At 34.8% G+C, this 20,787-nt stretch overlaps 1 protein-coding gene across 1 annotated transcript in view; it reads left to right on the forward strand.

The window, feature by feature from the left end:
- The window catches only part of LOC132565422 (ATP-dependent translocase ABCB1-like), a 34,209-nt gene extending 16,530 nt beyond the window's left edge, over nt 1–17,679 (forward strand). Inside the window, exons 15-27 of the mRNA XM_060230063.1 lie at nt 126–287; nt 3,269–3,290; nt 8,147–8,283; nt 9,058–9,219; nt 10,421–10,522; nt 12,044–12,121; nt 12,499–12,582; nt 13,129–13,574; nt 14,401–14,557; nt 15,010–15,207; nt 15,526–15,732; nt 15,883–16,029; nt 16,418–17,679. Coding sequence (XP_060086046.1) covers nt 126–287; nt 3,269–3,290; nt 8,147–8,283; nt 9,058–9,219; nt 10,421–10,522; nt 12,044–12,121; nt 12,499–12,582; nt 13,129–13,574; nt 14,401–14,557; nt 15,010–15,207; nt 15,526–15,732; nt 15,883–16,029; nt 16,418–16,618 — 2,103 coding nt within the window. The 3' untranslated portion in view covers nt 16,619–17,679. The remainder of the gene's footprint in view (nt 1–125; nt 288–3,268; nt 3,291–8,146; nt 8,284–9,057; nt 9,220–10,420; nt 10,523–12,043; nt 12,122–12,498; nt 12,583–13,128; nt 13,575–14,400; nt 14,558–15,009; nt 15,208–15,525; nt 15,733–15,882; nt 16,030–16,417) is intronic.
- The last annotated feature ends 3,108 nt before the right edge of the window (nt 17,680–20,787 follow it).

A 20,787-nucleotide genomic window follows, 5' to 3' on the forward strand; every position in this document is an offset into this window, starting at 1 on the left:
AATTGGGAGAAAATTATTCTTATTTAGAATCCTCGTGAAGTTGGAATAGGTCCTGATAATTATTGGTGAATAAGCTATTTTACAAATTGCATCAGTATGGTAACATGTGAATTTCTTTTGTGAAGGCCAGAGCAGGCAGGACCACCATAGTGATTGCACACAGGCTGTCCACCATTAAGACTGCAGATACAATTGCCGGGTTTAAGGACGGTGAGATCGTAGAAATGGGGACACACGACCAATTAATGTCTCAGGGAGGTGTATACAAGACACTGGTAACACTACAGGTGAGTTTTCATTCTTTATGACTTACGGTACTAAACAAAAAATGTTATAAGGTAAAAGAGTTGATTTGGGCTATACATAAGGAGGGATATTGCTATATATAGGTATGAAGTGGTGTGGCAGTAGATGTGAACAGGTGTTACTCTAAATGTAAAAAGGTGTTGCTAAGGAGATGGAGTGCTGTTGCTATAGTGATGGAGGAATGTGACTTTAGATATAAATAAAAAGGTGTGGCTATGGAAAATGGCAGAATGGCTTATACACTTTATGTTAAATAGGATGTGGCAGTAGTGATAAGGAATGTGATAATAAATATGGAAAAGGATTTGTGGTGAACGAGCTTAAGTCTAACTGTGGCTATAATTGGTCTATAGAGGTGAAGGAGATTGAGTTTGACTGTTCCTATAATCTGTCTATAGAGGTGAAGGAGATTGAGTTTATGTGTTCCTATAATCTGTCTATAGAGGTGAAGGAGATTGAGTTTGACTGTTCCTATAATCTGTCTATAGAGGTGAAGGAGATTGAGTTTATCTGTTCCTATAATCTGTCTATAGAGGTGAAGGAGATTGAGTTTGTCTGTTCCTATAATCTGTCTATAGAGGTGAAGGAGATTGAGTTTATCTGTTCCTATAATCTGTCTATAGAGGTGAAGGAGATTGAGTTTGACTGTAGCTATAATCTGTCTATAGAGGTGAAGGAGATTGAGTTTGACTGTTCCTATAATCTGTCTATAGAGGTGAAGGAGATTGAGTTTGACTGTTCCTATAATCTGTCTATAGAGGTGAAGGAGATTGAGTTTATCTGTTCCTATAATCTGTCTATAGAGGTGAAGGAGATTGAGTTTGTCTGTTCCTATAATCTGTCTATAGAGGTGAAGGAGATTGAGTTTATCTGTTCCTATAATCTGTCTATAGAGGTGAAGGAGATTGAGTTTGACTGTAGCTATAATCTGTCTATAGAGGTGAAGGAGATTGAGTTTGACTGTTCCTATAATTTGTCTATAGAGGTGAAGGAGATTGAGTTTGACTGTAGCTATAATCTGTCTATAGAGGTGAAGGAGATTGAGTTTGACTGTAGCTATAATCTGTCTATAGAGGTGAAGGAGATTGAGTTTGACTGTAGCTATAATCTGTCTATAGAGGTGAAGGAGATTGAGTTTGACTGTAGCTATAATCTGTCTATAGAGGTGAAGGAGATTGAGTTTGACTGTTCCTATAATCTGTCTATAGAGGTGAAGGAGATTGAGTTTGACTGTTCCTATAATCTGTCTATAGAGATGAAGGAGATTGAGTTTGACTGTTCCTATAATCTGTCTATAGAGATGAAGGAGATTGAGTTTGACTGTTCCTATAATCTGTCTATAGAGGTGAAGGAGATTGAGTTTATGTGTTCCTATAATCTGTCTATAGAGGTGAAGGAGATTGAGTTTGACTGTTCCTATAATCTGTCTATAGAGGTGAAGGAGATTGAGTTTATCTGTTCCTATAATCTGTCTATAGAGGTGAAGGAGATTGAGTTTGTCTGTTCCTATAATCTGTCTATAGAGGTGAAGGAGATTGAGTTTATCTGTTCCTATAATCTGTCTATAGAGGTGAAGGAGATTGAGTTTGACTGTAGCTATAATCTGTCTATAGAGGTGAAGGAGATTGAGTTTGACTGTTCCTATAATCTGTCTATAGAGGTGAAGGAGATTGAGTTTGACTGTTCCTATAATCTGTCTATAGAGGTGAAGGAGATTGAGTTTATCTGTTCCTATAATCTGTCTATAGAGGTGAAGGAGATTGAGTTTGTCTGTTCCTATAATCTGTCTATAGAGGTGAAGGAGATTGAGTTTATCTGTTCCTATAATCTGTCTATAGAGGTGAAGGAGATTGAGTTTGACTGTAGCTATAATCTGTCTATAGAGGTGAAGGAGATTGAGTTTGACTGTTCCTATAATCTGTCTATAGAGGTGAAGGAGATTGAGTTTGACTGTAGCTATAATCTGTCTATAGAGGTGAAGGAGATTGAGTTTGACTGTAGCTATAATCTGTCTATAGAGGTGAAGGAGATTGAGTTTGTCTGTAGCTATAATCTGTCTATAGAGGTGAAGGAGATTGAGTTTGTAGCTATAATCTGTCTATAGAGGTGAAGGAGATTGAGTTTGACTGTTCCTATAATCTGTCTATAGAGGTGAAGGAGATTGAGTTTGACTGTTCCTATAATCTGTCTATAGAGGTGAAGGAGATTGAGTTTGTAGCTATAATCTGTCTATAGAGGTGAAGGAGATTGAGTTTGACTGTTCCTATAATCTGTCTATAGAGGTGAAGGAGATTGAGTTTGACTGTTCCTATAATCTGTCTATAGAGGTGAAGGAGATTGAGTTTGTCTGTTCCTATAATCTGTCTATAGAGGTGAAGGAGATTGAGTTTGACTGTTCCTATAATCTGTCTATAGAGATGAAGGAGATTGAGTTTGACTGTTCCTATAATCTGTCTATAGAGATGAAGGAGATTGAGTTTGACTGTTCCTATAATCTGTCTATAGAGGTGAAGGAGATTGAGTTTGACTGTTCCTATAATCTGTCTATAGAGGTGAAGGAGATTGAGTTTGACTGTTCCTATAATCTGTCTATAGAGGTGAAGGAGATTGAGTTTGACTGTAGCTGTTCCTATAATCTGTCTATAGAGGTGAAGGAGATTGAGTTTGACTGTAGCTATAATCTGTCTATAGAGGTGAAGGAGATTGAGTTTATCTGTTCCTATAATCTGTCTATAGAGGTGAAGGAGATTGAGTTTGACTGTAGCTATAATCTGTCTATAGAGGTGAAGGAGATTGAGTTTGACTGTGGCTATAGAAATTTTATCACTATTCTATTGCCTTTTCTATCGAAAATGTGTGTTTTAACTTTAACAAAATTGAAAATTTTACTGCTATCAAATATATAACACTGTATGTAAGGACATTTTGAAATTTAATTTCATGAAATATTCCCTTGTTTTAGACCCAGGATAGAGACGAGGAAGGTAAATATGATAAGATAGAAGTCTGCTAGAATGACTACCTACTTATTAGTATGATGTAGAACCTTGTTTTGATATCAAGAGAGTTTCATTTCATAAAAGACTCTTCACAATGTTTCTAAACAAGGTTTTACTCTTTAAACAGATATCAAAGGTGATGGGCACCATTTTGTCTTTCTTTTTTGATACTGTAGATATTGTTCATTTCATCTAACTAGTTAAAGATCATATAACAAATTGTTCAAATTTTGTCACTTGCTTTTTTATCACATGTAAAGCTTTCTTTATTACAGTAATGACACTAGTTAATCACTGATATCTCATGTGCTTGTTGATTTCTTATCTTACATGAAATCTAATAACAAACATTATTTCCTGACAGATTTAACAGATTTTAATGATATTTTCTACAGTTCTAATGATGCTCAAGTGTTGATTATATTTATCACAAGTTCAGATGATACATTCACAAAATTGACACGTTGTGATGACATATTCACAAGTTGTGATGACATATTCAAAAGTTCTGACGACATATTCACAGGTTCTGATGACATATCCACAAGTTCTGATGACATATTCACAAGTTCTGATGACATATCCACAAGTTCTGATGACATATTCACAGGTTCTGATGACATATCCACAAGTTCTGATGACATATTCACAAGTTCTGACAACATATTCACAAGTTCTGACAACATATTCACAAGTTCTGACAACATATTCACAAGTTCTGATGACATATTCACAAGGTTGAATGACATATCCACAAGTTCTGATGACATATTCACAAGTTCTGATGACATATTCACAAGGTTGAATGACATATCCACAAGTTCTGATGACACATTCACAAGTTCTGATGACATATTCACAAGTTCTGATGACATATTCACAAGGTTGAATGACATATCCACAAGTTCTTACGACATATCCACAAGTTCTGATGACACATTCACAAGTTCTGATGACACATTCACAAGTTTTGATGACATATTCAAAAGTTCTGATGACATATTCACATGGTTGAATGACATATTCACAGGTTCTGACGACATATTCACAAGTTCTGACGACATATTCACATGTTTTCATGATGCTTTCACCAGTTCTGATGATTCATCAACTGTAGATTGGTTTTGATAGCATGCTCACAAGCTCTGGCACACTTACAAGATAGTACTGTAGCTATGTGACCAGTATATGAATACATTTGTATATTACTTATACATGCAGAAATGGAATTACACAATGTTTACTTTATTTCATGCTTTCTGTGGATGACTAGTTTTAGCAGGTAAACTATAAACTATTTCACATTGTATTTAAAGTAACATCTACAAAGATCATTGACCTTGGATATGACAGACTTCGATACATGATGAAAAGATGAGTCCCTGCAAGTTGTTTAATACAGTAGAAACTGGAGAAGTGTTGGGTACAAATCAGATAAATTTTTTATGACTTTTGGTAAAAAATATAAAAAGATACTTAAATTTATTCCTACCCTTTTTTCAACTTTTAAGATCAACTTAATATACCACATCTGAAAAACCATTGCTGAAACCTAAAACTACAGATAATTTCTGAAACGGAAAAAGTTTATGAACCTTCAAGGTATTAAGAATTTATGCTGCAGTAGTGGAATGTTGACTTACTAGAATGTCACAAGTTAGTCAAAGATTAAAAAAGCAGAGAAACACCTGAAAATATTAGATAGGAGGAGGATAATATGGCAGTTTATAGCTCTATAATTTACACTTCATTTTTTAGGTAGAAGAGAAAAACCATTAAGAAGTGTTCATGTCTTATTGCAATCCTGCTAGCTTTAATGTAGACAGTCATAGCTTAAAAAGCTATCATATTACATTTTTGGTGTCTATAATGCTGTACTTAGTCACTCTTTACATGTATATTCATTCACCTGCTGAGCTCTGCCAGGAGTGAAAGCCTGTGTGATAATGTTGTCATTTGTACAGTAAAACACTCTTTTACACTCTAGATACACCAAATGAGAAATTCTAACTTGTAGCAAATAATAAACAAGAGATTTATTGTCAGTTATTGACAAATAATGTTTGGATTTCCTGAAGTTTGTTTTACTGTACAAGTAAGTGTGTATGTTTTAGAATGATAAGCTAATAAAATTAATCACATGACTGGGTGTGGAGTAAAACCTGTCTAATCAGACATCCAATCACATCTGACATTTGTTATAAAATTTCATATGAAAACTAAAAACCCTGTAGATTTATTATTACTCCAACAAACATCTCTTTAAAATCATTTGTACTAAAATCTATCAATCAAAATTGCATATTATGATTTGATCTGACGTCTTGAAAAGTGTTACTTTTGAAAAAGGAAACCTTCCTGTTGTATATTATGGACCTTTTAAACTGATGTGTCAGATTCAACAAGATGTCAGATTGGACAGTTGTTACATTCATGCATTTAATAAATCTTCATCTACTATACTTTTCTCTCATTTCATACTTACTGTGGATTTTGGATTTGCTATATGAAGAAGGTACGGTGATTTAATTATAAAACAAAAATCATGAATTCCCTTGTTTTTAAATTGTAATCCTGTAGAATAAAGTCTAACAGGATGTATAACATCAACATTAAGAAAACAGATTTATCAGAACTTGATATTTTTTGCAAGAAACTATCAATAAATTATTTATGATTATCAATAGAATCAATGTACTTTATTGGTGGGAGATATTTCATTTAATGTTTGCAGGTTTAAAATCATTTTGATGCATACTGAAAGTTGAGCCAGTTTTGAAATATCTCGGTGTTCGTAAATAAAACACCATAAGCTAGAAAGTCTTATACTGTAAGTTCATTGGGATTTGATGAGTTTCCTCATACACTGTAGATATATAGCACATTTCTCACTAACCATGTAGATCAGATATAGGACCTGACTAACACATGGGCAAAGTTGGATACATTCTCTGGCTACAATTAAATGATACATAAAGGTAAAGGTATCGACTTTGTCATGTTGAAGATGAAAGAATATAAATAAATTGTGCTGGAAGTTTTGAACTGGAGGAGAAAGGGGCTTAGTTACAGCGCATGGTGATTGTGTGACTTCCCAGGTTAACGTTTAATTGTTTGCATGGTCTGCTGTAATGATGCAATCACAGATGATTTTTTTATGGGGTAATATTCTGCTATTTTAAGTTTCTAATTGTATGGTGGTGAAAAGATGTGTACTACAGTTGGGGCATTTTATGATAACATGTGTACTATAGGATGACCCTACGGTAATGGTACAATTACCTGGTCAAGTCTGCTCAATGGTCAACCTACCTATTTAATGTTCAGTTTAGAATAAACTGTGTTTTGTTACAATAAGCAAAGGGTTCAATATATACACGGTAAACTGTAAACAATTTTTGGGAGGAGGGCCAGTATTTAGTCTGTAACTCACTTTTGGGAGGAGGGCCAGTATTTAGTCTGTTACTCACTTTTGGGAGGAGGGCCAGTATTTAGTCTGTTTCTCACTTTTGGGAGGAGGGCCAGTATTTAGTCTGTTACTCACTTTTGGGAGGAGGACCAGTATTAAGTCTGTTACTCACATTGAGGAGGGACAGTATTTAGTCTGTAACTCACTTTTGGGAGGAAGGCCAGTATTTAGTCTGTTTCTCACTTTTGGGAGGAGGGCCAGTATTTAGTCTGTTACTCACTTTTGGGAGGAGGGCCAGTATTTAGTCTGTTACTCACTTTTGGGAGGAGGGCCAGTATTTAGTCTGTTACTCACTTTTGGGAGGAGGGCCAGTATTTAGTCTGTAACTCACTTTTGGGAGGAGGGCCAGTATTTAGTCTGTAACTCACTTTTGGGAGGAGGGCCAGTATTTAGTCTGTTTCTCACTTTTGGGAGGAGGGCCAGTATTTAGTCTGTTTCTCACTTTTGGGAGGAGGGCCAGTATTTAGTCTGTTTCTCACTTTTGGGAGGAGGGCCAGTATTTAGTCTGTTTCTCACTTTTGGGAGGAGGGCCAGTATTTAGTCTGTAACTCACTTTTAGGAGGAAGGCCAGTATTTAGTCTGTTATTCACTTTTGGGAGGAGGGCCAGTATTTAGTCTGTTACTCACTTTTGGGAGGAGGGCCAGTATTTAGTCTGTTACTCACTTTTGGGAGGAGGGCCAGTATTTAGTCTGTTACTCACTTTTGGGAGGAGGGCCAGTATTTAGTCTGTTACTCACTTTTGGGAGGAGGGCCAGTATTTAGTCTGTTACTCACTGGGAGGAGGGCCAGTCTGTTACTCACTTTTGGGAGGAGGGCCAGTATTTGGGAGGAGGACCAGTCTGTTTCTCACTTTTGGGAGGAGGGCCAGTATTTAGTCTGTAACTCACTTTTAGGAGGAAGGCCAGTATTTAGTCTGTTACTCACTTTTGGGAGGAGGGCCAGTATTTAGTCTGTAACTCACTTTTGGGAGGAGGGCCAGTATTTAGTCTGTTACTCACTTTTGGGAGGAGGGCCAGTATTTAGTCTGTTACTCACTTTTGGGAGGAGGGCCAGTATTTAGTCTGTTACTCACTTTTGGGAGGAGCCACTCACTTTTGGGAGGAGGGCCAGTATTTAGTCTGTTACTCACTTTTGGGAGGAGGGCCAGTATTTAGTCTGTTACTCACTTTTGGGAGGAGGGCCAGTATTTAGTCTGTTACTCACTTTTGGGAGGAGGGCCAGTATTTAGTCTGTTACTCACTTGTGGGCTCATGTTACTGGAGAGAGTATTTGTTGATATTTTCACTGAATGTACTTATTGCTTGGTATTGGTTATTGCTGCTAGATCACATCAACCGGCTGGCTTCTTATCATGTAATTCAACTGTTACAGAGGATGATATCATTGCCGCATATGTTGGTGATGGCAAGAAACCTTCAGCACATGGACAGTTAAAAAGGCTTTTGTCCACGACGTCTGACCCCGGAAGTGCAGGAGAGGAGGAGGAAGATTTGAAAGGCGACAAAAAGGTTTGTACACAAAAACATTTTCATGTTTTTTCACCTACCTGGTACCAGTTTTCTACAGCACAAAGGCATCAAGGGTAGACTTTGATAGTTGTCCATCCATTTGATACATTTCAGCCAGTAGTGTACATTGTAAACATTTGCATGGCTGATAGTAATTTTTTTCTGTTAATGAAACTCTCATTAGATTTGACTGTTAGATAGGTTTTCATTCGTCAATTCAAACTTAGCTGCATTTTTTCCTCATCTGTTTTAAATTTCTCACAAAAACTTTTTGAGACCCAAATGTACAAGTTGAAAGGCTTAGCTCCATTTCTATCAAATTGGGAGTTTAGCAACTATTTACAATCTCTCTCTAGTTTTCAGAATTTAAGGAATGATTTTAAGATGATAGCTGAAATTTGAGAAGTTCAATTTTCACATTATCATCCCTGCATTTTTTATGCACATTCTGTAGAAAGCACTTTGACCTAGGATTTTTTTTTTAGTCAAATAATCTACTAATTGTCATGCAACACTGATGCTCCAAATGATAAGTGAATCTATTTACCTAATGTCACTTCCACTTGATTTAACCTCAGTCAGGTTCAGAGATACTATAAAACAAGAAATCCAATGATGGTATGAAATTAGGTCAGTGTGTACATGACAGGAACTGACGACAACAGTGATATCAAGATAAACTTTTAAAGTCTATTTAAGTTCATAAGCTGATCAAAGCACATGCCATGATCAACAACAAGTGGCTTATTTTTATCTATGTAAGTGTCATTGCAGGAAAAAAAGAAAAAGAAAGAAAAGGAAGAATCGGCTCCATTTTCTCGTGTCATTCGCCTCAATGCTCCGGAGTGGCCTTACATCTTGCTTGGGTCTTTCTGTTCATTGTTGAACGGTGGTGTACAGCCAGCCTTTGCTGTCATCTTTGCTGAAGTCATTGGTGTAAGTTTTTTTTGGGGTGGTAGGGTGGGGGGGGGGGGTTTGTTGTTGTTATACTTTATCATATTCTTTCCATCCTGTTCAGAGTCAATGTTTATTCAATTTATACAAAACTTATTTCAAAAAGAGATACCTCATTTTCAGCTCAAAGGGTCAAGTGAGCTTATTGGCAGACTGCGTTGTCTGACAATCTGTCTGTCAACTTCAGATATTTTACTGAAATTTTGTCAGAAGCATCCTTGAGGGAAGCAGAACAATTTTTGTATAAATGCTGGGCTTCGGCCTCTGAGGCAGGATGGGGAGGGGTGGGGACCAAAAGGGAAAATTGAACAATTTCTTTAAAATCTCACTCCTGTAGGAATGATGGATTTGCCCAAATTTAGTTTGAAGCATTTTTGGGTGGAGGAGTATAGACTTTGTGTAAATGGTAGGTCTCGACCTCCTGGGGCCTAAGGGGCAGGGCCCAATAGGGGTAATAGGGTAGATTCTTTACAATCCTACTCTTCCTGTAGGAATGATTGGATTTTGACCAAATTTGGTCTGAAACATTGTTGGTTGAAGGGAAACAAATTTTTTGTAAAGACTGCTTCTCAGTCCCCAGAAGCCTACGGGATGGGGTCTGCAAGGAGAAAGTTTGCAAGTACTTTTAAATCCTACTCCTCATAAAAGACTAAACTGATATTGCCCAAATTTGGTCTGAAGTATTCTTGGGTGAAGGAGACTAAGTTCTGTATAAACAGTGCATCAGGCCCCTAGGGAGGGAGGGCTGGGCCAAATTTGGGACATGTAAGAGTTGGGTCCAATTGGGTAATGTAAGTTCTTAAAAGTCCTTCTTCCATACAAGGATACTGTCCACATTTGTTCTGAAGCAAGTTTTATAAATAGAGAATCTGACCTCTGTTTGACCACAAGGTCGAGAGGGAAATTATATCAGAAATTCGTTTGTCATATTTGAAATTCTTTATTGAATGGCTGAATAGCTAAATTAGCTAGATAAGTGATGCAGGCTCCTTTGGCCTCTTGTTCTATAATAACCAAACCACCAGATTATGTAAGCCGTTCGAGACTATTAGAAGGGTTAAGATTTTGATGAGATTACCTTATGTTTCAGAGAAATGAAATCTAGCAAAAGCTAAGGTCATCATGTCTGTTTTGGACTTTTTCTAATATAAATGTAATTCAAATTTTCCGTTTTCTCTGTTAGGTGTTTGCTGAAGATGAGGAGACCCAGAAAAAAAATGTGGCTATGTACTCTCTGATATTGGTTGGCATTGGTGCTGGAAGTTTCTTTGCTATGTTAGGACAGGTAAACTTGTTGTTGTTTTTGTTGTTATTGTTTTTATCGTTGTCCTCATCAATAACAATAATTATGTTCCTCCTCCCACAAATATAAGCTCACCTAGCCCAAATGGCCAAGTGAGCTTATGCCATAGCGCAGCGTCAGTCGTCCGTCCTGCATCATCAACTTTTCATTTAAACAACTTCTTCTGAAATACCGAAAAGGCATAAGTTGGTTAAGCCCAACAAAGTTTGCAAAAAGAAATGACCTTGACCCATATTTAATGTCACAGAGGTCAAATGTGTTTAAACCTTTTACACAACTTCTTCAGAAATACTTGAAGGCCTAGAATCATTACATGTGGCTGGAAGGTTCCTTTGATGAAGCCCAACAAAGTTTGCAAAAAAAAAAAAAAAAAACTTGACACATATTCAAGGTCACAGAGGTCAAATGTGTTATAACATTTAAACGACTTCTTTCAAAATACCGGAAAGCCTAGAATCACTATATTTGGCTGGAAGGTTCCTTTGATGAAGCTCAACAAAGTTTGCAAAAAAAAAAATTAAAAAAAAACCTTGACCCATATTCAAGGTCACAGAGGTCAAATGTGTTAAAACCTTTAAATGTCAAAATTAGAATCACTATATTTGGCTGGAAAAAAACAAAGTTTGCAAAAAAAAAATTAAAAAAAACCTTGACCCATATTCAAGGTCACAGAGGTCAAATGTGTTAAAACCTTTAAATGACTTCTTTCAAAATACCGGAAGGACTAGAATCATTGTATTTGGCAGAAAGGTTTCTTTGATGAAGCCCAACAAAGTTTGTGAAAAGAAAAGACCTTGTCCCATATTTCAAGTCACAGACAACAAATGTGTTAGAACCTTTAAACGACTTCTTCCAAAATACTGGAACCAAGAATCATTATATTAGGCTACTATGTTCCTCTTATTGTTCAAGGTCACAGTGGTCAAATGTGTTAAAACATTTAAACAATTTCTTCTGAAATATCGAAAAGCCTAGAATCATTATATTTTGAAAGTATGTTCCTTTTATTAAGTCCAAGAAAGATTGCAAAAAGAAATTACCTTGACCCATAGTCAAGGTCACAGGGGTCAAATGTGTTAAACCTTTAAATGAAATTTTCTGTTTATCCAAAACATCTAGGATAGTGATATTATTCTAAAATAGGTTCTCAATGATGCCCAGTAATATTGGAGAACAGACTAATGATAAGTAAGCTTCTGCTGTCCTGGGTCATCCGTCCAGCTATAACAAAGAGTTTTTCTGCAATATTGTTTGACCATCTTCTCCCCTTGATTTAAAAGAAAGCTATCAATAATATTTAACAGGAAACATCATAAGAAAGTCTCAATTCAACATTGCACAGATGAGGGGGCTGACTACTAAGGGACAGAACCCAAATGGAGTAATTTGTCATATTGTTTTGAGTGATACAGGCCATCTGGGCCTCTTGTGTTAAATATGTGTAACATTATTCTGCTATTATTGTCTTTATCTTCTATATCTCTATATATATATTTCCATCAGGCTTACTTATTTGGGAAATCAGGAGAATGCTTGACATTAAGGATCAGACAGATGGTATTTAGGGCCATGTTGAGACAGGTAAGAAATATTCTATATTGTGTAAGCTTAGTATTAATACAACACTTCCTGCATATTAAGAAACTCAGCTGTGAGTATCAACCAGATAGCTGGAATATGGTTATGATGGATATTCACTTGCTAACCACTGTCCAAGATGTTATGTAGCAAGTGTAGGATATTACTTTGCTTATTTGAAATATGAACTATTATAGGATAATCATTGGCATATTCTGGATGTAGCCATGTTTAGGATATTGACAGTTTTTGAGATAAATTACTGCACATTCAGAATTGTGACAAGTTGAAGATATGAACTGGTAACGGGACAATTACTGATATATTTAGGATGTTGCTATTTTTGAGAGATTGACTGGTGTATGAATTATGTCTTGTAGGACATTTCCTGGTTTGACGACCAAAAGAACAGCACAGGAGCTCTGACAACACGACTAGCTACAGACGCATCACAGATCCAGGGGGTGAGAAAAGCTAGGAATCAGAAAGACCATACTTATTACTAAAATAAACTCACCAAAATGCTTTAATTGGAAAAAGTTTTAAGTTTACTTGTATAGAACACATTCACCACTGATGGAATAAACAGTCAACTAATGAAGTATACCTTAAGCACCTGTCTGTCAATTTGGTCTGTCTGTAGATATCAAAGAAACTCTTTCTGTACTTTCTGTGATCTGTTAATTTTTTCTTTTTTTCATTTTGCTATGGAGATAGCTAGATATTTATTGGCATATTTGGAGAGGTTAAAAATATGTTCATATTTGAATGAACAGTTGATAAACAAAAATAATCGAAAATATTTTGCTTATACTTCATGCTTTATCCCACTAAGACCAAAATATTAAAGTGACTTCAGCTAAGATCCTGAGAAGGAAGATTTAGTCACTCATTGTGGATATGGGAGTGGACTTCTAGAGATTATTGTCTTGTAGGAGAATATGTTTAATTATCTCTGATGAACTTGATGCTATATGAAAAGAAAAGTAATATTGATATATTTATTACAGGCTGCTGGAGCACGTATTGGTACATTTTTCCAGTCCTTAGCTAATATGGGAACTGCCATTATCATTGCCTTCATCTATGGATGGAAGCTTACGCTGGTGATCTTTGCTTTCCTTCCAATCATTGCCTTAGCTGGAATGCTGGAAATGAAGATGTTGACTGGTGTTGCTGGGCAAAACAAGGAGGCTCTGGAAGATGCAGGGAAAATTGCTACAGAGGCAATTGAAAACATTCGGACAGTAGCGAGTTTGTCAAAGGAGCCGAAGTTTTTGAAGTTATATGTTGCTGATTTGGAGATCCCCTACAAAGCTGCTTTAAGGAAGGCCCATCTAGTGGGATTTGCCTTCTCTCTGTCCCAAGCTGTATTATTCTTTGCCTATGCAGCTTCTTTTTACTTCGGGGCATACCTTATCAAGAATAATGAAATGAACTTTGTCGATGTGTTCAAGTAAGTATAACACAAGATTAAATTGATTCTGACAAAGTTTTGTCACAATGATTTATGATTAGGATAGTTAGTCGTAGTTAAGTCTCGGTATAACTTCTGTCACAATGATTTATGATTAGGATAGTTAGTCGTAGTTAAGTCTCGGTATAACTTCTGTCACAATGATTTATGATTAGGATAGTTAGTTGTAGTTAAGTCTCGGTATAACTTCTGTCACAATGATTTATCATTAGGATAGTTAGTCGTAGTTAAGTCTCAGTATAACCTTTGTCACAATGATTTATGTATGGGATGGGGTCATAGGACAATCTGGTTGCCTGTCCTTTAAGCTGTTTCATGTAGAAAGTCTTTTGCACAAATAGGTTTTCATTTGAATTCCATGAAATTATGTATTCACCATATGTTTTCAAGTTGTGCCCCGGTTTTTACTTTGGCTGTTTTGTTATTTCACTTTGGGTGCCTATCTGTGAAAAAATATAATTTATATCGCACCAAGAGTTCAGTGATAAGTCAGAAATTTGCCAAACCTATGATTGATTAAGGTTTCATCTTTACTTTCATGTTTTAGACATTTTTATGAGAACCATGTCACTTTTACAAAATCATCTCTTTGTCCAAGAGACAGTACTATATCAACAGCCAATGACTTACTATATTCTATGTAATAGATAGTGTATTATCTGCCATTATGTTTGGAACTATGGATGTGAGACATTTGTTACTTTCATTTTCTATATATTTTATACACAGGGTATTCTTGGCCGTTTTGTTTGGAACTATGGATGTGAGACACTTGTTACTTTCATTTTCTATTTGTAATACATAGGGTATTCTCGGCCATTGTATTCGGAGCTATGGCTGTGGGACAAGCAAGTGCTTTTGCACCAGATGCATCAAAAGCTGGGGTATCTGCAGCAGCAATTTTCAAGCTCCTTGATCAGGAACCAAAAATCGACTGGGAATCTGAAGAAGGGCAAAAACCAGTGAGTTGTGTGCCTTCTCAATCATAAAGTCATGAAGTCAGATGGAGTTGAACACACATTTTCTTCTGACAATTGAGACGAAAAAAAAAAAAAATAAACAAAAAAATATAAGGAAGTGAATGAAGTATATTTTACTAAATTGTATCAGGAAAATACTTGGTTATATGTGTTTAATAAGTGATCAACTGTGAGGGTCATTCTGAAAAAAATGTACGGAAAGGTGCTCATCAGTAACTGGATAATGTTCAACGGTATATTGATATCTATTCTCAACTTCACAAGCTCTCAATGAATTTATCACAAAACAATGAAATAGTGTTTATCAACAATTGTTTTAGATGATTGGGCTTATTTTGGGACTCCAATAATTTTCATTTCATTTTTCTGTGCAAAATTTGATCACATATCATTACTAACATTGTTATCAAGAATGTGTACTGTAATGTTTCCAGGACAAGTTCAGCAGTGCTGTATCATTTAGGAACACAAAATTTAGATATCCTACACGCCCTGATATCAAAGTACTACAGGGACTTAATCTAGATGTTGCTCCTGGAGAAACCCTCGCTCTGGTGGGGGCCAGTGGATGTGGCAAGAGCACGACAGTACAGCTTATAGAGAGGTTCTATGATCCTGATGAAGGTGTAGTGGTAAGTTGGTGCCAGTACTGCACATGTAGGTGTGGAAGGAGAATACAGCAACTGAATGATTCATGGGTTAATGGATGTGCAATATACAGCTGTTTTTGTGAATTTATGATACTGAGGGTAGGGGGATACTATGGTTTTATGAAACTGAGGGTAAGGAATACACAAAAAAAAAAAAACATGATGCTCGAAATGAGAATGCTGTTATGTTGACATCAAACTTTCATGATGGATTATGTGTCAGTAGTAGAGGTTCCAAAATATAGCTTTCATATATCATTTTTTCCTTTATGTTCATTTTTTTTTTTTTCATTTTTGCAGCTATTTGACAGATATCCAATACCAGACCTGAATGTACAATGGCTACGAGAACAGATCGGCATTGTGTCCCAAGAGCCAATCCTCTTTGACTGCAGTATTGCAGAAAACATTGCATATGGCGACAACACAAGAGAAATCCCGATGGACGAGATCATTGCTGCTGCTCGAAAAGCGAATGTCCATGAGTTTATATCCTCATTACCAGATGTAAGAAAGATTTCTCACCTTGATCTTTTACAAAACATAAATGACAATTTTCAGAAAAAAATTGAACGTTCATCACCCTATAAGACTGATTGAGGCATGTAAGAATTAAAGATATATTTTGTACTTATGTATTCTCTAATCACCTGACAGGGGTACGAGACAAGCGTTGGTGATAAAGGCACACAACTCAGTGGTGGACAGAAACAACGAGTGGCTATTGCTCGGGCCCTGGTCAGAAACCCAAAGATTCTGTTGTTGGATGAGGCGACATCAGCCTTGGACACAGAGAGTGAAAAGGTGTGTAAATAAACTAGGGTTTTCTTTGTCGTTAGCACAATTTCTGGTACATCATTGAAGTGAGAAATGTTACATATTGATTTCACTTGACAATTTAACAATTACATACCTTTATACCTGAGACATCTGACTCACTAAAATGTAATTACAGGTTTGAAATCATTCATTGAGGACTAATGTTCTATGTTGTTTACCAGCTTGGCATGAAGTAGATCCTGCTTGAAGCCCTTTAATCACTTATTTGTACAATACTGGGTTCTTGTTTCTACATATATATCTTGTCCAAAATATAGCAGGTCCAAAATCTGCAATATTTTTCTGTTATGTATTTCCTATTTTAGATATGTCCATTATGATTTTGTTTCAATTTGTCTCTCTTGCTTTTCAGGTTGTACAGGAAGCCTTAGACAAGGCCAGGGAGGGGCGGACTTGTATTGTAATCGCTCATCGTCTGTCCACTATCCAAAACTCTGACAAAATCTGTGTCATTAAGCATGGTGAGGTAGCAGAGGAGGGTCGTCATGGGGATCTCATGTCCAAACAAGGAATTTACTACAAATTGCAAACTGCACAGGCTCGCAAAAAATAGAAAGCTAATCTCTGAAGATATTTCAAAGTGCTGCAATTTACTGTGCCTTTTTAGTCTTACCTCTGCAGGACATGGAGCCAGCAAAGTATGACTAATGTCCTACATTTTGTCCGTAGATTAGAAAACAGTCCAAGTGCTTTTAAGTTTCTCTTGGTTATAATAACTAAATGAAAGATTTCGGAATGAAAACTTATGAAACCCATAGGTAGACACCTTTCTCTACAGGACAATGGGCATTAGGCTCTGGACGTTTTTAAATGGCACTCTTTATAATCAATTTTTGGAAATATTTAATAAAACATTTGTGATGGCGAATTATTATGTACATCTGCATCATAATAAGTCTTATTATACGTCACATCATGTTTTAAGTAAAATATACATGGAACAAAGAAATCAAAACCATATTTTTTTTGTTTAATTACTATAAACATATGTGTGTAAACATATGTATGTTAGTGTAAATGTTATTTCAGCAGTGTTCTTGCTGAAAGTATTGTGCTAAGATATGATAACACTAATTGTTGTTTCTCAATGCTATTCATATGGCAACATCTGAGATGCGTTATTTTATCATTTACTTATTTGATTTGATAAAGTGCTCTAAATTAAATTTTTTTACAATATAGGTAGACTTATATACAATATAAATATTAGTGTTCAGCTAGAAACCAAATCTTTGTTCTTATTTATCTGAAACCTCAATACTAAAGTTTTTGAGATCATTGAAGCAATATGCTTATGTTCAAATTGTTGTTGATATTGGGATGTTTGCTGAGAAGTTGTAAAGTATGGAAGAATCTGTGGCAAAATGCAGCTTTGTTTGTGAGGCAAAGTGGAGGACCATTGATTTTTATATATTGACCTGATAATGAAAACTTTTGTGATATTCTCATACTGGTATTGATAAAACAGACCATGACATGTTATATTTTGATAAGATTGAAAAAAGATAGTAAGAATTCCCTTAAAATATGTGACCAAAACACAATGTATGTCATTTCAGGTATACGTTTTGTATTTCTGAGATAATTTTTGATGCTAAAAGTTTAAAACAAATCTGAGATAACATGTATTAAGCTTTTTATAACTTAGCTTTTACAAAATATCTGAGTGAAATTTCATTTAGCGTTTAATATTTCACAATTATGTCATTTTTCTTTTTTTTTTTTTTTTTTTTTTTTTGAAGAAAACCACAGTTTTTGCTTTTTTTAAAGAAAACCACAGTTTTTGCTTTTTTTAAAGAAAACCACAGTTTTTGAAAAGCACTGTCATTATTATTCCTAAACATTATGTATTTAGTGGAGATTTTATTGTATATACTTGTTATTTTTATCTTAAGATTTTTTTTTTACTCGGACCTCTGATTATAAGATGTGATTACTTTTCAATTTCATTGACATTCTTCTTGGCTTTTGAGAAATCTTCCTAAGCCTGTTCAGGAACAATCAAATAATATTTATTCCATTGTGTCAACAGTTGGAAGATCACACTATCGAATCACTGATTTTCATCAGGTTCGATTTTTGTTGACTTTGAGGTTACTTTTAATTGACAAATATATATGTCGACAAATTGATGAAAAGATAGCCATGGACATGAGTTTAAACACACTAAGATGTAGTGAATAAGATATAACCTCGAAAATAAAGTGTGAAAAAAACAAAGCGTAATTTCTTAGAACCATGAAATTTGAGCTACATGAAAAATACCTGATTTTATAGTTGATACAGGTTTTGATACATCTTAGTGCAGTGTTCTCTCTTATATTATGTATTTTGTATCTGGATAAGCCTACTGTGTTGCAACAATTCACCAAAATTTTTGACAATAACGACTCAGACGAAGCTAACTCGATGTTTGTGTTTTATGTCATAAATTTGTAATATTTAATTTCTTCAAAGCTAATCAGAGGTTTATTATTGTGTAAACTGAAAATTTTAAACTTCAAAAAGAAAATTGATTTCAGACCTTAGTCAATTTCAAAATTTCAAAAACTTGAATTATAGAACTGATTTCTGTTAACTGTTTTATCTGGTTAACTTCAAAATTTGAACAGAATGGCAGATATTCATCATGTACTCGTTCATATCATATATATGATTTACAGTTTATATGCTAATCTAAAAATATATTTCTTGGAATAAATAAAAATCTATACACATATAAATCATAATCTACATGTAACCATAGTTTTATTTCCATAGTAACAAGCTAAACTGTTTATATATTGACTGAATACTTTATTTTTGATTTTTTAGAACTTTATTTTCTGTCTTTAAAAGGTTATTAGTAATATTCTTCAGTACATTAATATCACAAATGTAGAATAGAAGGGAAAACATGTCATTCTTTCTCTATTTTGACAAGAAATCTTCATAGTTTTTTCATTAATTAAACAATTTTCAGTTGTCATGGAAAAGGTACACAAATTATTTACATAGATTTTTGTTGCTTGTGTTAGTTTTTAAAGAATATCTCAAGATTCTTCATAGTTCTTACCTCAAAACTATAGGTACATAGTAGTCAGTCATGTCTTGCATTCCTTCTGTACAGTAAATCTAAAATTTGTGGATGTTGTATACATAATATTTATTTTAATGTGTTTTTGTTTTCATGAGCATATCACACATATACATAGATTTTGCTTTCAGTCTTGCCATTGATACAATACATCAGCTGGTTTACTATTTCAAATTTCCAAATTCTTATCCTGAAAATATCTTATCCTAAAATGAACTCCCAATAAACCACATTGATTTTATTTTGCTTCAAAAGAATGATATATGGGATACTGATGTCAATACATTTTTAAAAATCAGTTTTGTGACATCACGCAGGAGAATTATCGTATGGACATAAGTTATAAAACAATGCTGCCGTAATTACTACTAAAAGTAAGAAGGAACTGCAATCAAAGTGAAATAGGAAAAGTTTGTCATTTTGGAAGAAAACCACAACATATTGACTTCATTTATTGATTTCAAATCATGCTGCTTGTGTTTTATTGTGGCACCTGGGTCTATTCTGTAGACTCAATATCATGGTTATTTGACGTCATGGAAAGTATTACCTGTTGTCAGGGATACAAGATACTGGATTTTGTAGTTGATTGACACTAGTGTTAGTCTACCATAGAATTCATTTCTGCTGCCTTTGTATTCTCACCCTACCTTTACAGGTCTGGATTAGTGATGTTTATCAGTTCTTCACCTTGTTAGGATACAGATGAATCTTTCTTTCACCTACAATGAGTAAAGTTCAAGTTGAATCAAGGAATGGGATATTCAGAGTTATCCCCCTTGTATTCAACATACATAACTCTGTCGAGGGCACAGTTCTTTTACAGTATCAACTAAATTTACAGTGTTTTTAGTATTCATTGTGATGTTGAGAGTCTTGTTTATCAAATTTGAATGTCCTACTCCTCAAGAGGTATTATCAGGCAAACAGATATATATGCCTGTCATTCTCTGTAGTGGATTGCTGATAAAGAAACGTGGAGATGAGGAGATACACAATCAATCTTTATATCAAACTAATCATATCATTTCTGACCTCATTACAAGAAAATTATTTATTTTTATGTAATATTTACAGCATATGTGTACATACATGTCTTAATGTATAACATATCTTTCTTGTTTCGTTTTCTTTATTTTAGTTTGTTTTCTCACGAATATTTTTTTTTATTATTATCATTTTTCCAAGAAACAATTGTTACTGAAATCCAAATAAAAGTTATATTCTTAATTTTTTTGTAACAGACATATCTCTATCATTTCTATTTCTATTTTGGTTAATATTCAATTATTCAAAGCTCTTTTGAAAAATAATTATATTCATACATCAATATAATACATAAAATTTGTATGTCATATCTATTTTAGCTGCATGTAAGTGAAAGAGAGTTGATAAAAGATGCACCAGAAATGTATAACTTAACACTATGTATATTACATAGAGAAGAGCCAAGCAGATCCAGTTTAGCTGGTCATTCTTTAAATGTGACATATTGAACTTGGCCACTGGTTTTAATAATCCAAGGGAGAAAGTTACAGTGTACTGAATTGATTCTTCAAAGATTTTGAAAGATTAGCTTGACTCCTTGGGGATTTTAGACCGAGATAAAACTTGTATGATATAAATAAGAAATCTATTACTTTTTT

This window comes from Ylistrum balloti, unplaced genomic scaffold (assembly GCF_031769215.1).
Source record: "Ylistrum balloti isolate Yb309-2 unplaced genomic scaffold, AGI_CSIRO_Ybal_v1 Utg369722, whole genome shotgun sequence".
Classification (NCBI taxonomy): Eukaryota; Metazoa; Mollusca; class Bivalvia; order Pectinida; family Pectinidae; genus Ylistrum; species Ylistrum balloti.